The sequence below is a fragment of the Eleutherodactylus coqui genome, chromosome 3, assembly GCF_035609145.1.
Source record: "Eleutherodactylus coqui strain aEleCoq1 chromosome 3, aEleCoq1.hap1, whole genome shotgun sequence".
NCBI lineage: Eukaryota > Metazoa > Chordata > Amphibia > Anura > Eleutherodactylidae > Eleutherodactylus > Eleutherodactylus coqui.
This window is the reverse complement of record NC_089839.1, coordinates 30,928,955-30,946,737: the sequence shown is the minus strand read 5'-3', so window position 1 is coordinate 30,946,737 and position 17,783 is coordinate 30,928,955. Positions and strand designations below refer to the sequence as shown.

Genomic DNA, 17,783 nt, shown 5'->3' with positions numbered 1-17,783 from the left:
GCCCAAGGCCAATTGATGGTACAGCAACATGGCTATAATAATGTGTAAACTATAATGATACATAACCAGTGGTGGGAAGGTCACCATATGCCTCCCCGTGACTCTTCAGAAGTTCTTAGGGTTAAGAGGCTTAGAGAAGCAGGAATGTGAATCTGATGAGGAATGTGTTGGTTGCAAAGAAACTAGAGGAACTCGAGGAGAGAAAGTCTTATGCTTGTAGACCCCACAGTAGAAGCGGCCAGCACTGGACCCATGAAGAAATTGTTCAGCATCTTTCCTTAATTAGGCTTCCTCATGGATTTCCTGCCTTTGTCCCCCATTCCCATATCTCCTCCAGTAAAGCTAAGCTTTGATGACTTGCTCCATGAGGCCGGTGGATTTGGAAGATTCCAGGTCCTCACATTATTGATCTTGTGCATTTCCCGGATCATCCTTCCCCTCCACTTCCTTCAGCACATCTTCATCTCAGCTGTGCCGCCCCATCACTGCACCATCCCCAACCACAGGAATCCAGGCAACCTCAGCCAGGAAGACCTTCTGCTCATCAACATCCCTCAAGAACCTGATGGTACCTTCAGCTCCTGCAAGATGTTCTCTGAGCCCCAGCTCCACCTTCTCCTGAACAGATCTGAAGGGGTGAACATGTCTTGGGTGCAGAGCTGTGATCAGGGCTGGGACTATGACCACTCCACATTCACCTCCACCACCGTCACACAGGTAGGACCAACTAAGAATGCTGCAACATGGAAAATGCAAACTTTCTAATTCAAGAAAAGTCCCATTCATCTACTTGAGTCTTCTCATAACTCAGTGCTGGTTGTCGCATTTAGAACACTGTAATGTGGTCATCAGCCGTTGTCATATTCTTCATCTGTCATGTGACGCAGCAATATGGAAGCAGGGCATATATCTCTGGGGATATAATAAATGTGCCACAACCATGTAATAAAAAACAGCAGCCAAGCCTGAAGAGCATGACAGGGGGATAAATAAGGTTAGAGGGGTATGAAATAGGGAGGGGGCATTATATGGGCAGAGTGGTACAATGTAAGCATAGAAGATATATGCTTCGGATACAACATCGTAATCGGGGAAGATGTATGGACAGCGAGAGCATGCATAAATTAGCTATTAGCTAAAGATTTTCTTGTTATGACTTTATCTTTAGTAAGTGAACCACTTCTCTGTTACACAGTGGGATCTGGTGTGTGAAAAGAAAGGGTTAAAGCAGATTCTGGCCACCTTCTTTTTCATCGGAGTGATGTTGGGGACTGTTGTCTTTGGATACCTGTCTGACAGGTGAGTGGATGAAGATGCCCAATAAGCCATAGATCATTAAATCTTAGTGCCCCCTAGAGTTTGTTAGTATTATTAATTCCAGGCACAGGAACAATACACATGAAGTAAATGAATGACAGACCTGTACACAGGGAAAGGACCTTGCCCTAGGAGCTTACAATCTGCAAGTAAGGGGGAAGGGGTACCCGGGATAGTGTGATGTCTGCAGGGGGTGACTTAATACCCTCATCATAGAGCAGAAACAGACAATAAGAGCCACTGTGCATAAACAGTATGTAGATCCCTGCCACCAGCATATCTGCGGCTTGCATCTCCTCACACTTTAAGGGGATCTCTGGTTCTTCATTATTCATCATCTATCCTCAGGATAAGTCATCAGTAAAAGATTGGCATGGGTCTATTGCCTGTGACCCCCTCCCAATCAGCTGTCTGTATGCCAGTCCAGCATGTTTGTGCACCAAGATGATTTCTACAGGAAGCAGACAGCTCAGTTCTTACTGTAGTGGTCAGGCTGTGTATTGCAGGTAAAGTTTCCATTCATTTCAATGCCTGCAATACCAAGCCAGGCCACTGCTGTAAGAAAGAAGCTGTCTGCTTCCTGCAGAATAAAGTTCAGTAAACAAGTGCACCAGCCAAGAAACAGCTGATTTGCAAGGGGTACAGATAACAGACCCCCATTAATCTACCATTAATGACTCATCCTGAGGATTAGCCATGGATAATTTACAACTGGACAAAACCATTAAAATGGTTAATTACCATAACAAATTTGCTGCTGTGGTCCCTGAAAATAATAGCTTTAATTACTGGAAAGGGTAACATCTCTGGTGGGGTTGGGTAATGAACAGGTTAATGGTAACACCCCTAGTGGCGTTGAGCAGTGAAGTGGTTAATGGTAACATTCCTGTGTTCTACTGCACCCCAATTTAAAAAAAGACATAGACAAACTAGAGCAAGTTGAGAGAAGAGACACCAGGAAGGCGAGCAGTCTGCAAATCATGTCCTATGACGAGCGGTTAAAGGATCTGGGAATGTTTAGCTTGCAGAAGAGAAGGCTGAGAGGAGACTTAATAGCCGACTACAAATATCTGAAGGGCTGTCACAGTGCAGAGGGATCAGCCTTATTCTCATTTGTACAAGGAAAGACTAGAAGCAATGGGATGAAACTGAAAGGGAGGAGACACAGATTACATATTAGACAGTGAGGGGGAACAATGAGTAGAACAGGTTACCACGGGAGGTGGCGAGTTCTCCTTCAATGGAAGTGTTCAAACAAAGGCTGGACAAATATCTGTCTGGTGATCCTGCACTGAGCAGGGGGTTGGACCAGATGACCCTGGAGGTTACTTTCAATCATTCTATGATAATTAATATCCCTGGGTATTATTGTATGTTGACGCCACCAGGAAGTACTGGTGGAAACAAGCTTGACAGGGGGGTGACGTCCACTGTATGTGATTAGCTGCACAGCTGGCTCGGCTGCAGGTCCTGGCAGGTCACTAAGGTAATACTGCAGCTGCAATTCCTTTCCATCCACGGTGGCCTGGACCTCTATTCCTTCACGGCCCCCGCTCCAGGCAAGCATTGCCCCAGCCGAAAGTCCCTTTTCCGCTGGCGGGCCAGAAGGCGGCGCCCTGCTTTGTGTTGAAGCGCAGAGCGGGGTCGGCATCAAGGAGGCCACACTGCCATGAAGCGGCTTTTCCGGCGGTGGCGCCCCACAAGGCACGCCCCCCCCCCCCCATTACCCCCCGCATGTGTGTTTCACATCGTGGTTAGCAGCAGGGAGGACACACAGTGCCGGGGGTCCAGTAACTCACAGACGGCGGCAGCACACAGCATGACAACAGCAGGGAGCCGGCAGTGGCGCGGTACACTCCCTTACATGCATACCCCAGACAGTGCATTAGGAGAGCAGGGAGGAAACAACGGCAGGGGACTCTGAGTTATAGGCAGCGGCCGCAGACAGCAGGGAGGCCACAGCCCTGAGTCCGGGGGACAGGCGGTTAGCTGCAGTAACTGCGCTGGAGCAGACGCCAGCTAACACACACAGAGGGCTGCTCACTCACATGGCAGGGCGCTTCAGGCAGAAATGGAGTTACCACCTTCCAGGACCTTCACCTATTAAGCCAATCTGCAGCTAGGGGTGCGACAGGGGCATTCCTGCATGGAAGCCCGGTCAAACCCCTAGATTCCGGTGGTGTCAAGGTACAATAATACCATATCCTTGATGGTCTAAAGCAGTGAAGTGGTTAACGGTAACATCCCTGTTGCCTAGTGCAGAAAAGGGTTAATAATATTCCTGGTGGTGTTGGGCAGTGAAGGGGGTAACTACAGTAGCTATTCTCAAAGCTGCATGACTCATTCCTCCTCCATCTGTGGCTGTACACAGCTCAGTTCCTGCATCATCAGCCAATCACAGAGCAGATCAATCATTGGGGCTCTGTGATTGGCTGACAGAGATGATAATATAAGGTTTGTTTCTGAGAGACTCTGTAGTGTGTGGGTAAGGGAGGGGACACTATAGAGTAGGTCCTCTCCCCAATAGGCCCCCATGCTACATATTCAGCCTTTGTATTCTGGAGCCCCCACTCACCCCGACTATCTGGGTCATAGAGGTGTCTGAGCAGGTGGGATGAAGGTTCTTGGTAAGCGCCATCTGTCCTGAGATAGACTCAATGATAGAAATGATAACTACTCTTCCTCCGTGATGTAGGTTTGGCCGCAGAGCGATGCTACTTCTGGCTCTGGTCCTGTCTCTACTGTTCGGGGGTCTCGCTGCAGGTTCCGTATCGTACCCAATGTTTGCAGTCAGCCTGGCACTATCTGGATCCTCTCTCTCTGGACTGACTATCACTGTCGTAGCTCTGAGTAAGATTTCCTAAACCTTGTGAGAGGGCACTCACCTTACAGCAGGTAAAAAGAGCAGCAGCGCTCAGGGATGAGGGGGCATTCAGCTCACAGCGAGCAAAAACCACCAACAGGGCCGAGAGGGCACTAAACTCACACTGGGCAAATAGATCAGCAACACTCAAGGGTGAGGGGGCATTCAACTCACATTGGGTTAAAAGGTCAGTAACATTCCGGTGAGGGGGCACTCATCTTACAGTGGGTAAAACGATCAGCAACACTCATGTGAGGGGGCACTCATCATACAGTGGGTAAAATGGTCAGCAACCCTCAGGGATGAAGGGGCACTCATCTTACAGCAGGTAAAAAGATCAGCAACACTCCATTACCGGACAGCAAACAAAAACATCAACAGAGGGGTGAAAGGGCACTCAGCTCACAGTGAGCAAGAACATCAACAAGCAAACAGTTCTATGACTTCACCGGGCATTCAGCTCACAGCAAAAAAACATCACCAACAATCGGGTGAATGGGCACAACTCACATAGGACAAAAAGATCAGCAACACTCAGGGTTGAGTGGGCACTCAGCACACTGTGGTTAAAAAGATCAGCAACACTTGGGCGAGGGGCATTCATCTTACAGTGGTAGAAAACATCAACGACACTTAGGATTGAGGGGGCACTCAGCTCACCACGGCCAAAAAGATCAACCCATGGGTGAGAGGGCACTCAATTCACACCAGGAAAATAAATCAGCAACACTCGACAAGACATGGCAGATTCTGGGGTATGGAGCAACAGATGACATCATCAGTATGAAACTAGGTTTGGGGGAGCTGATGGACATCCAGGGTACAAAACATGGAGCAATATTCATCAGAGGCTTAAATCAGACACTGTGCTGTACACATGTGAAGTCAAGGGGGAAAACAAAGAATGGGTGATGTCATCAGGGAGGTATAAAAATGTGTAACTAGACCTGAGGAGAATCGATGATTACAGGTGTAGGAGAAGACATAGAATAGATGAGCGATGGTTACACTCAAGGATATCGGAGACAAACATGACATCCAAGGGACAAATTGGGAACCTTTACTAGGTGGCAAAAAGTTCCTCCATTATTAACCCTTTCCAATCCACTGTCTGACGTCTTCCTACATTCTGATTGAAGGCTGTACAGCTCCGATGTCGGAAGACGTCCGGCAGGGTATTCTTACTGTATATAACTGGCCGCTCTGTTGTCAGGGGCCTCTCCGGCATGTCACATACTGCAGTACTGGCTCCAGCCAGCAGATGGCGCCCTTGTAAAATGGCAGAAAGAGAAAGCCCCCTAGGAAACCCTGAATCCAAAATTGGATTGCAAAAGATTAAGGAATATGTAAGCTGGGGTTTCAGTGGACAAGGTGTGGATCTAAACCTGGGGCATCAGGGGGACAAATGTGTGAACATGAGCCTGAAGGAACACCATAGATGTAGAAGGCGAGAGGAGCATAGAGTTGAGTAAGATGACTGTGGGACATAGTGGAGATCACAGCGAGACAGAATATGTGGAGGTCATCAGAAGACATGAGGCACTAAATACACTGTCTCCCTCTCGCTCCCAGGTTTGGAGTGGGTGGAAATGCAGCATCGCACGGTGGTCGGGGTCATGACCAGTCTCTGCTGGAGTATGGGAAACATTCTCCTCGCACTGATTGCTTATCTAGTCAGAGACTGGCGTTGGCTGGCAGTGTCCATTAATGCACCATGTATCCTGGGCATAGTCAGTATCTGGTAAGACCCTTCTTAAGATCTAACTGGCAATGTCACATGACCAGGGCCTGCTGATTTGGGGCCTCATGGGGTCTCTTTTCCCTCTCCTTTTCCCATCTTCTTTCCTTTCTTCACTCTTTTTTCCTCCTCCTCCCTCATCCTCTCATCCCGTTTTCCTCCTCTATTTTCTCCGTTCTTCTCTTTGCTAATCTTTCCTTGTTGCTTTTCCTCTTCTTTTCTTCTCCTACTTCGCCCTCTTCCATCATTCCTCCTCTTCTCATTTCTTCTCTCTTCTTTTTCTCTTCATACATCCCACTCTCCCATCATTCCTTCTTTCTCTCCTTTTCCTTCTTTCCTCCGCTTCCCTCTTTCTCTCTCATTTCCCACTCTCTCCCATCATTCCTTCTCTTTGCTGTCTCCTTTCCTCCACTACCCTCTTCTGTTCCCTCTTCTCCTATTTTCTCATTTCTCCCACCATTCCTTCTCTTCTCTCTCCTCCTCTTTGTCTCTTTTCTCCTTCATCTGTCCTCTTTCCTCCTCAGGTGGCTTTCAGAATCGCCTCGATGGTTGCTGACTAAGGGCTTCACTGAGAGAGGGGAGAAGGAGCTGGTGCGATGTGCTGCCATGAATGGACGGAAACTGGATTCTTTCAGTAAAAGTAAAGAGGTGCGATAGTCTGCATATACCTTCGTCAATGTCACTGTGGCAGGAAAAGGATGGATTTTTCCTGTAAACTGCTCACTAGTGTCTGAAGTTAATCACATGGGGTGTAATGAGACTGACAATTTTGTTTCTTCATTGCTCCATTGGAGAAGGAAAGAAAAAAATACATTAAAAAAAATTCTCGTTTTATGCATACACCAGCTATGCAGACCTATGTGTATCCATAGTTACAGACGACAAACAACCCCTGTGTGGTCTGAAGCTGCAGTGCTTTGTCACCCCCTCTGTTCCTTACTTTGCTACCTGTAACTTCTGATACAGGACTGAGCTCATGGATTATCTGGGCACTGTGTGGCGCTATTTGAGCAATGTGTGGCATTTCATATAGACGTTACAGATGGCGGACATATGGGCACTTCCATGCTGGAGTAACATTAATTTCTTGGCACTGCAATCACTTACATGTAATTATTGTATCAGCATTACTGGGACAGTGCTGAGGGTAGTTTCTTATTAGAGATGAGCGAGTATACTCGCTAAGGACAATTGCTCGAGCGAGCATTGTCCTTAGCGAGTATCTCCCCGTTTGGCAGAGAAGGTTCGGCTGCCGGCGCGGGTGACAGGTGAGTTGCGGCAGTCAGCAGGGGGGAGAGAGGGAAAGAGAGATCTCCCCTCCGTTCCTCCCTGCTCTCCCCCGCAGCTCCCTGCCTGCCGCCGGCAGCCGAATCTTTGCTCCCGAGCGGGCAGGTACTCGCTAAGGGCAATGCTCGCTCGGGCAATTGCCCTTAGCGAGTATACTCACTCATCTCTATTTCTTATACATACACGGACTTTGGAACGTCTTCAAACCCTTTCTCTTTTTTAACATTTTGTTATGTTGTGTCCTTGTGAAAATTTAAAAAATCCCCCCCCCCCCATCATTCTGCACTCAATACCCCATAACGACAAAGTGACAACAGGGGCCCAGGTGCAAAAGTTCAGTTCCCCTGTATATAGGGATATGGAGCATGCTGGTATAACTTACTCATATATGTACAGCTGGTATACATTATACGTCTCCTGTATATGGAGTGTTACTAGAGTGCCAGAGCCATTTCCAGGAGTTTGCTTCATTGCCGGTGGGGGGAGTGCTGGAGATCACAACAGGAGCAGGCGCTAAGGAGGGCATGTGCCCGGCAGCCAATTAGCAGCTGTGGGCGTTCCCTTTTACTCAGGGCGGCCAACCCATGTCTCCACCCATTTTTCTGATGGAGACATATTACACGAATATCCTCTGTTAAATTCCTTAAGTGGCCCAGCCAGAGCCCTGACTTGAACTCAATCAAACTTTTCTGGAGGGGCCTGAAAATGGCAGTCCACAGACGGCCCCCATCCACCTTGACATAGCTGGAGAGGATCTGCAGAACAGAATGGCAGAAAATCCCCAAATCCAGGTGTACAAACCTTGTGGCATCCAACCCAAGAAGATTGGAGGCTGTAATTACAGATAAAGGTGCTCCAACTAAGTACCGAGAACAGGATGTGAATACTTATGTCAATTCAAAATGTTAGTTTTCATTAAAAAAAAAATTTTTTTAAATTTCTAACATTCTGTTAAATGTGTTGGTGGGGTGAAGATCTGTGGCCCAAAGTCATTTCGCCCTTTAACCCTTTCCAATCCACTATCTGACGTCTGAAGACATTCTCATTGAAGGGTGTACAGCTCTGATGTCGTAAGACGTCCGGCAGGGTATTCTTGCGTATTACTGGCTGCTCTGTTGTTGGGGGCCTCTCCAGCATGTCCCATACAGCAGTACTGGCTCTCGCCAGCAGATGGCGCCATTGTATAATGACAGAAAGAGAAAGCCCCCTGGGAAACCCTGAATCCAAAATTGCATTGCAAAGGGTTAAATCACACTCTTGGGTGCCCGTTTTGATGCCTGTTCTTCTCACACTGTTCTCATCAGTCAGGAAGCCGCACTGCTATACCATTTATTATAAGTTCTCTTGCGTATAAGAAACAGATGTCACCGTGGTATCACTGTGGGGTTGGTCAATGTGACTGCAGTGTGGGCTGTGGGGGGCGCTGTTGTGCATTGCCAGTCCTCATTTATTCTAATGGATTTTTCTGTCGAGCAGAATATTCACAGTGTGGCGGAGTCATTAGGATCATCTTCCACGGCCCACTCCTACATTGACCTGTTCCGGACCCCGCGACTGCGCAAGATCTCGTTGTGTGCAGGACTTGTGTGGTGAGCAGGAGCATTCCCTCTGCTGCTTATCCTAGCCTGTGTCGCCGCTTATCCTGGTCCGTGTTAACACTTGTCCTGCTCTGCACCATTAATGATCACAGTGTGTCTGGTAACCGTGTGCACAGCCATAAAAATCAATGTTCCGGAATTCTACTGTTGAGATATGAGCCTACGTTATGGAAAATGGTGTGGATTATCCAAAATTCTATATCAACACCTCGCCAGAAAACACGTCAAAATCTGCGCCGTGCATGTGCATCTGCAGCAGATTTCAGCCTTGCAATGTTTTTGGTTACGGTTTTGTCTGTTGTAGACCATCTACACTTTTTTTTGCTATATGGGAACATACCCTTAAAATGCTGGTATGACCCCCTCCTGCACTAGACCCTCTGCCTGACTAAGTGCTGATGGAAAATTCGATAAAAGAGTTCAATAGGGGCCTGGATGCCTTTCTTGAGCGATATTAATGTTATAGCATACAATACTGTAACTTCCAAAGGGTCGGTGATCCGGTGATTATTCAGATTACCAGATTGGAGTCAGGAAGCAATTTTTTTCCCTTAAAAATGGGGAAAATTGGTTTCTCTCCCATTGGTGGTTTTTGCCTTCCTCTTGGTGTGGGGAGGGGGGTGTAATAGGCTAAGCTGGATGGACATATGTTTTTTTTTCGTTAGCCTTGCATACTATGTTAGTCTATCAGTAGGCAGTTACCTCCATGCGGATTTCTCCTACCCAAAGATCATGGAGCAGAATTATGAAACTACCTAAACGCAAAAACTGTCTTACTTACCCCTAGTAACCAAATCACAGCTTAACTTTCATTTTACCAGAGCATAAATGAAAACCGAGGTATGCTTGGTTGGTTTTGGGCAACTAAGAGACAGTTTTTGCTTTTAGGTAGTTTCATAAATCTGCCCCAATGTCTCTTTTCTCCCACAGGTTTGGAGTTGCCTTCTCCTATTATGGGATCAGCCTAGACATCTCTGGCTTTGGTCTTAACCTCTTCCTCACGCACTTCCTGTACGCCCTGGTTGAGGTGCCCGCCAAGTTGAGCCTCTACTTTCTGTTGAAATATTTGGGACGTTGCAAGACACAAGCCTTCACCCTGCTCATGACCGGAGTGTGTATAGGGGCCAACGTGGTCATCCCTAGAGGTGAGAATCCTATATACAGAGTTATAAATGCCTCATATAAAAGTATTAGAATGCTCAGGGAAGGGGAACCGATGTCAGCGCACAGGACAAATATATACAGTACTGTGCAAAAGTTTTAGGCAGGTGTGGAAAGAATGCTGCAGCGTAAGAATGCTTTAAAAAACATAAGTGTTAATAGTTTACGAGTCAATTAACAAAATGCTAAATTAATGAACGGAAAAGAAATGTAAATCACATCAATATTTGGTGTCACCGCGCCCTTTGCCTAGGAGGAGAGGAAAGAGGGAAAATAACCCCACTCTAAGAGTAAAATAAGAGGGAGGGGTTTAGGAGGGGTGAGGGATTGGTCTTAGGAATGCCTTTAAAAAGGGTCTTGTGTCCATGGAGTCGCCATGAGCTAAACTGTTAAGGTCAAGGGCTATACCCCGAAACGCCAACCAGCTCAGGAGCCACCTGTTCCCCCACTGCCAGGGCAGACAAGGATGTACAACATTCTTATTACACGACTAGACCCTGGGCCACCCACTCCAAGAGTCTAGGGGTTGCCCTGAAATCCAGCCAGGGCTGCCAAACTACATAGAACCACTCAACAGTCATATCCTCGTCTGCCCTCATCTCTTCATTGCTCGCCAGCGTGTTTACTGCCTCCACCCAATGGCTCCTGGAAGGGTGAGAGGTGGACCGCCAGAACCTTGGGATGATTTGTCTGACCGCCTGGACAAGAAGCGCAGCAGACCCCTTTTAGTCTTTGAGATGGTCTCTGGGAACATGGACAACACTGCTACCTCAAAGGTGAGCATTGCGTCTCCGCCACACTAACTGTTATATAGGCTTGATACATCGGCCAACAGTGCGGCCACCGGAGGTAATTCCCACCATATGTGGGACATGTTAAATCTTACGCCGGGGCATCTCCAGCACGCAGGGGAGGATTAAGGAAACATTTTGTGCAGCCGCTCCGGGGTTCTGTACCACTGAGACAGTATCTTGAAATTTAATTCCTGTAGTCTGGAAGAGACTGACCCTTTATGTGTCAGAGCAAAAGCCTTTTGCCAGACCACCGGAGGGAAACCTTTTCCCAGTTCCTCCTCCCAAGCCCCCACGTCCCCCCGAGTGACTGTCCCCCATCTCCCGTTCAAGCAGCATCTTATATAGTATTGAATTCAACTGTCTGGGAGAATCAGCAGGCATGCAGATATTCTCGAAAGGAGTGAGGCCATCAACCTGGGTGCCAGGGAGTCCAGCGAGCCTCTCAACTGTAAATACTGCAACCATGCCCCTGACATTGCACGAGCCTCCACAAAGAACTCCGTCCAGGGTCTCAGCCCAGACTGACCCATCACATCTCTCAGGCGCGGCAAGGGGTTTGCGTGAATAGTCGTCAAGGATTTTTGCTGCTCGAAAGGCCTTAAATTGAGGATTGGCTAGTATTGCCTACTGAACTCCTGTAGGAACAGCGACATTCCCACACTCGAGAAGGATAGGTATATGAGAAGATAGTCTGTGAAGACACATGGGAGTAGACCCAGTACCCATACCCCTATGAGAAAAAGGAAAAGGATATGAGGAGGGGGGAGAGGGACAGGGAAAGGAAAAAAGAAAAGGAAACTAGGACAACACGAGGCTTGGCACCTCTGAACAGAACAGGACATGGTTTGTGAAATAACATTTCAAAGCAGCTCACTGGCTGCAAACCCTACTGGAGGGTTAGGAAAACCAAAAGCAAGGCCGCACCCCCTAGCGACTCCGGCTATATGATATAAATGATTAGTAAAATACGGCAGTACCGACTTGGTTCGTTAACTTCCTGTGCAAGGTTCAAATCGAGGCATAACCTGAAAAAGAGGTAAACAAGAACCCGAACAGGCAAAATCAGACCACATAAGTAAGAAAACATTTGCAGGAAAGCAAGGTGATGATCTTAAGTTCAGCGTTTGCTCTGCCACCACTTTTCTGCCACGATGAGGCTATCACTGGGGCCAGCACCCCCGCTCGTTGGAAGGGCGATCATTGGCAGCTCGAAAGAACCCAGGAAACCTGACAAGTCGCCTTTGCGTGCCTGTAGGTGAAAGGGATACCCCCCATTGGTACTGGATGTCGCTTTCTTTCAATGCCGCCAATAAAAGGTTTCAAGGCTATTCTAAGGTGGGACATGCGGCGAGATACATCATGGAGGATGAGAATAGGGGGATCCCTAATCAGACAGATTTCCTGACTCTCTAGCTTTACGCATAATCAATTCTTTTTCCTGGAAAAAATGAATCCTGCAAACGACATCTCGTGTCTCGCAGGATCCGTGGACCTTGGCCACAACACCTCCAACTTATGGAGAGAGCTGTCCAGGTCTCCCTTAGTGGGCAGGGAGCGTAAATGAGCCAAGTCCAACTCTTCTCCAGTATCAGGCTGCCCTGGGGAGTATGCCTGAGACTATCCTCCTGAGCCTGCTTTAGCGGCCTGTTAAGGTGGTGTGTTTGGGGGGGCTAGGGGACTCCTTACAATCTCCCCTCCATCCAGTGTACTTATGGGCCTGTTCTTCCCCTATTGAAGCTGCTGACAGCAGAGCAGAGAGCTGCCTAACTGCATGGTACCTTATGTGCTGGGAGCTGTGCTCTCTTGCAGTTCCTGCCAAAGTTTCCTCTCATGAGCCTCAAGCTTCCTCTGCCTCTCCTTATTCCTGGCTGCTCCACTCCATGGGACCGTGAGCATTGCCCTTTGCTTCAGGTGTCCCTGCACCTGCTGTGCCTCCGCGCCTCTCTCCTTCACTTCCCGCTAGCACCATCTTGAATGCCCCACCGCCGCAACCATCTGTGGTCTCAAGAACTGGTCCAGACTGCCTTTCTTGAAGTCTGACAGGCAGCCCAAGGTGCTCTGAGCTCTCCTGTGTCCCATGCTCTCCTCCTGCGCTATGTGATGTAGCCAGTAAGCCTGCTTTCTGCCGTTGGCACTGGAGCCCTCCTCAGGTGTGCCTTACTCCACCATTAGCTAGCTCTACCACCACGTTTTGCTTTTTTAAGGAACCCAGCAGGGAGGTTGTTTCAGACATCTTGGAGAACAAAGCACAGATCTTCTATGGATGTGAGTTGCTCAAATGCTTCTGTCTCTACATGTAATCCCAGACAGACTGGATGACGAGGTCAGGATTCTGCAAGGGCCATATCATTACTTTCAAGACTCCTAGTCCTTCCTAAGGGCTTATTCACATGTGTATATTGGCCACCATTTTCACAGCCGGCCGCTATACGCTCCCATGTGATGCATTAGCTTCCAATGCATCAATTCACACGGGCGTATTCTCGCGGCGTAAAAAGCGGCCGGCCAATATAGCGCCGGGCGCTTTTATGCCAGGCAGCAAGGATAGTCCTAGAACTATCTTTCTGTCCGGAATACATCGGCCACTGCATAGGCTTCTATGGAAGCCAATGCAGTGGCCGGAGAAGGAAGTTGGGAGAGAGTTGAGCAGCGTGACTGCTAAACTCCCACCTCCTCCTCTCCCCCCCCCCTCCCTAGCCGGAGGGAAGGAGAGAGGAGGTGAGCAAGCGAGGGGGAGGGAAGGGGAGGCAACGGCATGGCAGCCTCGGCGTATATGCGCCGAGCCCATGCCGTCTAAACGGGCACACCCGTTCACGAGTTTTTACGGCGCCAGTGGGACACATAAAAATGCCTATGCGCGGCAGAAAGAACCCTTATGCTGAAAATAGTCTTAATGAATTGGCTGGATTTTTGGGATTGTCGTCCTGCTGGAGAATACATTTAGAGACAATCAGACACCTCCCTGATGGTACTGTCTGTCATTTTTTTTCTCAGCATTGATAACACCATTAATCCTGAGCAAATCTCCAAGTCCATTTGCTGAAATGCAGTCCTAAACATTTTAAAGTAAATTCCACCATACTTCACTGCTGCCTGCAGACACTCATTACTGTACCACTCTCCACCATACTTCACTGCTGCCTGCAGACATTCATTATTGTACCACTCTTCATCATACTTCACTGCTGCCTGCAGTCACTCATTATTGTACCGCTCTCCACCATGCTTCACTGCTGCCTGCAGACACACATTATTGTACCGCTCCCCACCATGCTTCACTGCTGCCTGCAGACACTCATTTCAGTACCGCTCTCCACCATGCTTCACTGCTGCCTGCAGACACTCATTTCAGTACCGCTCTCCACCATGCTTCACTGCTGCCTGCAGACACTCATTTCAGTACCGCTCTCCACCATACTTCACTGCTGCCTGCAGTCACTCATTATTGTACCGCTCTACAGCCCTACAGAGAACATACTGCCTTTGGTTACAGCCATATATTTTATATCATGCCTCATTAGTCCTGCGCACCTGCTGCCATTTTTCTGCACCTCAGTTCCCATGTTTTTCTTCCTAATTGAGTCACTTGGCATTGTTTCTACGTTGAAGGTATGTCTTTTTGGCCACAATTCTTCCATGAACACCACTTCTGGCCAGACTTCTCCAAACAGTAGATGGGTGTACCTGGGTCCCACTGGCTTCTGTCAGTTCTGAAAATCTTCCAATTTCAACGGGAAGCATGATGAGTCTCATCTGCTGCATTGTTTTCTTGGTCAACCACTGTGTCTACAGTCCTCAACATCGCACGTTTCTTTGTGCTTTTTCAAAAGAGCTTGAACACCACATCTTGAAACCCCAGTCTGCTTTAAAGTCTTTGTCTGGGAGAGACCTTGCTGATGAAGTATAACTACCTTGTGTCTTGTCATGATGTAAGAGCTGTGACAACGGTCTTCCACAACCTGACCTTTGTATCAGAGTGTAGCAGTTCCGCACCCAGTTCTAAGCTTTCTACACCACTCTTTTTTTTAAGGACTATTTCAACTTCCCTCTGAAAATGATGATCATTATGACTAGAGATGAGCCAGCACCCAAATGCTCGGGTCCGCGTTATTCGAGTCGAGCTTTTCGTAAAATTCGAGAGCTCTACTCGAGTAACGAACCTCATTGACTACAATAGGAGACTCGAGCATTTTTGTATGTGGTTCTCTCTCCCTCTCCGCCACACAACAAATTTGCCAATGATGCGCGCTGCGGCGGGGAGGAGCCAAAAACTGGGGCAGGGTCGAACACAATTTGATGCTCGTTCGAGTAACGAGCACCATCAAGTACCCTAATACTCGAACGAGCATCAAGCATTATGACCCATGTGGAATAATTGGTTAGCCACACACCTGACTATAATCCTACAAAATCCCTGACTGTGTGCAAGTCTACCCTCGAACTGATACAGTTTTGAAGGCAAAGGTTGTTACACCAAATACTGATCCGATTTAGCTCTCTCTTTAGTTCAGTCACTTCGCATTTTGTTAATTGACAAAATAAACCATTAACACTTCTATTTTTGAAAGCATTCTTACTTTGCAGCATTTCTTCCATACCTGCCTAAAACTTTTGCACAGTGCTGTATTACGGTATATAAAGAACTATAAAATGGTTCATGAACCTGAAAACATAAAGCGAACCAGTATGATATGTAGGAATGTATAATGGACTTCATATACCTGGGTAAGGCAACTTTCATACCAGCCAGAATTAGACTGCAGGATGCACTGTAAGCCGCAGTATGATCCGCACCAAAAATGAGACCAGATGCAGATTTTGATGCAAAACTAAATAATTGCTTAAAACCTACCTGCAATTTTATATCAAAATCTGTAGTGAGACCTGTAGCTTTTGGTGTGGACTTCTACAGCTGTGGATTGGGGTAGGTCCTGCGTTCTAATTGGAGCTCGTGTGAAAGGCCCCTATATGATCCCTGACTGGGATGATGCCCTCAGTGAGATGTGTAGGACGTTGCTCTACATGGCGTCCTACATCTGCTGGGGCCTTGGATTTACACTCTGCTTTATTTCACAGCACTGGAGCCGCTGCGAACCACTATTGCCATTATTGGAAAGGGATTCTCTGAGGCGGCATTTACTGTAGTCATTCTGTACACAGCTGAACTGTATCCTACAGTAATCAGGTAACATGCCCAAGAAAGCACCCAATGACCTAGACTATAGGTCAACAACAGGCAGGAGAACCTGAGAGGTAGAGGTGGGGAAGTCCAGCAGGAAAAGCTGAGACATGGGGAAGTCAGGCAGGTGAGCATAAGAAAGGTGGGAAGTCATGTAAATTAGAATATGCTTTTGCCGCTGTTTCCTGGCATTGAGCAACTATCTGTGAAGTTAAGAGGCAGGTGTAAGCTAAGATGGGGGTAGGAAGTTATCAGAAGAACAACCTGGGAGGAAGGAGTAATCAGGCAGGAGAACCCGAGAGGTGGGGAGGACCTGAACATCTGGTTGGGCCTTGGTGGAGTCTTCACCTGTATGAAGTGTCTAAGCCAAGCTGGAGAGAATATGGGAGCCCCACAAGACTAAAGATCCCTTCAACTCGAGCAACTATCGTTCAGAAAAGTCGCTGAAGCATATGAACGCTAGTCGCGTGTTTTCTTTTACATGGAGTGATGATTGTTTAAGTTTGCCGATATATCATTCATGGAGGGGGATCTCCATGCAAAGGAGTTCGCAAGTCATTCAAGTACTTTACACCAGACGACTCCTAACCACCCAGTACCCCCTTTTTTTTTTTTCTTTCTTTGCAATGACTAGCGAGGGAGTTATCGTTCCGCCCCCTGGTGGTGGTTGTGTTTAGACAGAACCACTATTGTTTGCTTTCACTCTTTCCAGCAATGATCCGGATAATTGGTCCATGGAAAGGTACCTTCTTGCGTAATAATGGGTTGGCTATTTGTTCCTCCAAAATAACGTAGGAGGTAGGTGTAATTTGAGTCGCTTCAGAGTTGGGGGTCCTCATTTGCTCTTTCTCTTTTTGTCCATATCAGGCAGAATGGCGCTGGTTACACTTCATTTGTGGGGAGACTCGGTGTCGCTGTTGCTCCACTGATAAAACTACTGGATGACTACTGGCCACCTCTATCCAATGTGATATTCTGCAGCATGGCGCTGGTCTCTGGCCTGACAGCAGCTCTCCTCCCCGAGACCCATAATGTCCCCCTGCCAGAACTCATCAGTGATGTGGAACACCGCAGGGCAGCAGATGGAAAGAAAAATAAAGCACGGGACTAATGGATCTTCACGGCCTCAAGAGCTGCAGGTCAACATAGTATCAGCACTGAACCTCCAAATGCGGTCTCTACTGCCAACGCCATAACAGTCCTTAATGACCGCGCAGTCCCATGGGACTTGGCCTCTGAGGGATGTGACAGCGTGAGGTATATACTGCAGTGTAGATATAAAGGGGAACAGAGCAAGCGATCATATCTAGAAGATGGGGGACTCCTGCTGCAGCCAAGGGGAGGTTTGAGGGGAGGAACAAGACCCATAACAAGTGGAGCTGTAAAGTGTGACTGCTGCAAAACGCCCCTCCCTCAATATACGATGATGACCTGTAGCATCCTACATGGCCACAGGATCCAGAATCCTGAGCCATGAGATCTAGGGGTGCAGACCACCTCCACACTGTTATTACAAGCGTATTATACCCCAGGTCCCTCGGTCTGTGACCAATAGACCATCAGCCAATGTTTTATTCTCCACCATCTCCCAAAAATAAGACCTCCACCCATGCTGAAAACATGAGAACATGGATGACTTGCCCCCACGGACTGGTCTGCCCCCACAAGAAGTATACTATCAGACAAGCGGTACCATTCATCATGACCCTGGATGCTAAGTGGAAATACATTCCAGTTTTCCTATAGTCATTGATATCGGTGTTATAACCAGTCACCATAGGTGCAATGTGCTGCAGGGAACGCCATTGCCAATCCAAGACTCAGAGCCGTCGCTAGGAGAACACAA

At 47.8% G+C, this 17,783-nt stretch overlaps 1 protein-coding gene across 1 annotated transcript; it reads left to right on the top strand.

The window, feature by feature from the left end:
- The first annotated feature begins 230 nt into the window (after positions 1–230).
- SLC22A7 (solute carrier family 22 member 7) lies at positions 231–17,682 on the top strand. The gene is made up of 9 exons (XM_066595427.1): positions 231–717; positions 1,196–1,299; positions 4,013–4,167; positions 5,753–5,921; positions 6,443–6,566; positions 8,682–8,794; positions 9,734–9,948; positions 15,835–15,943; positions 16,805–17,682. The coding sequence occupies exons 1-9, from the start codon at positions 295–297 to the stop codon at positions 17,046–17,048; spliced, it is 1,656 nt and encodes a 551-aa protein (XP_066451524.1). The 5' UTR covers positions 231–294; the 3' UTR covers positions 17,049–17,682.
- Positions 17,683–17,783: the final 101 nt, after the last annotated feature.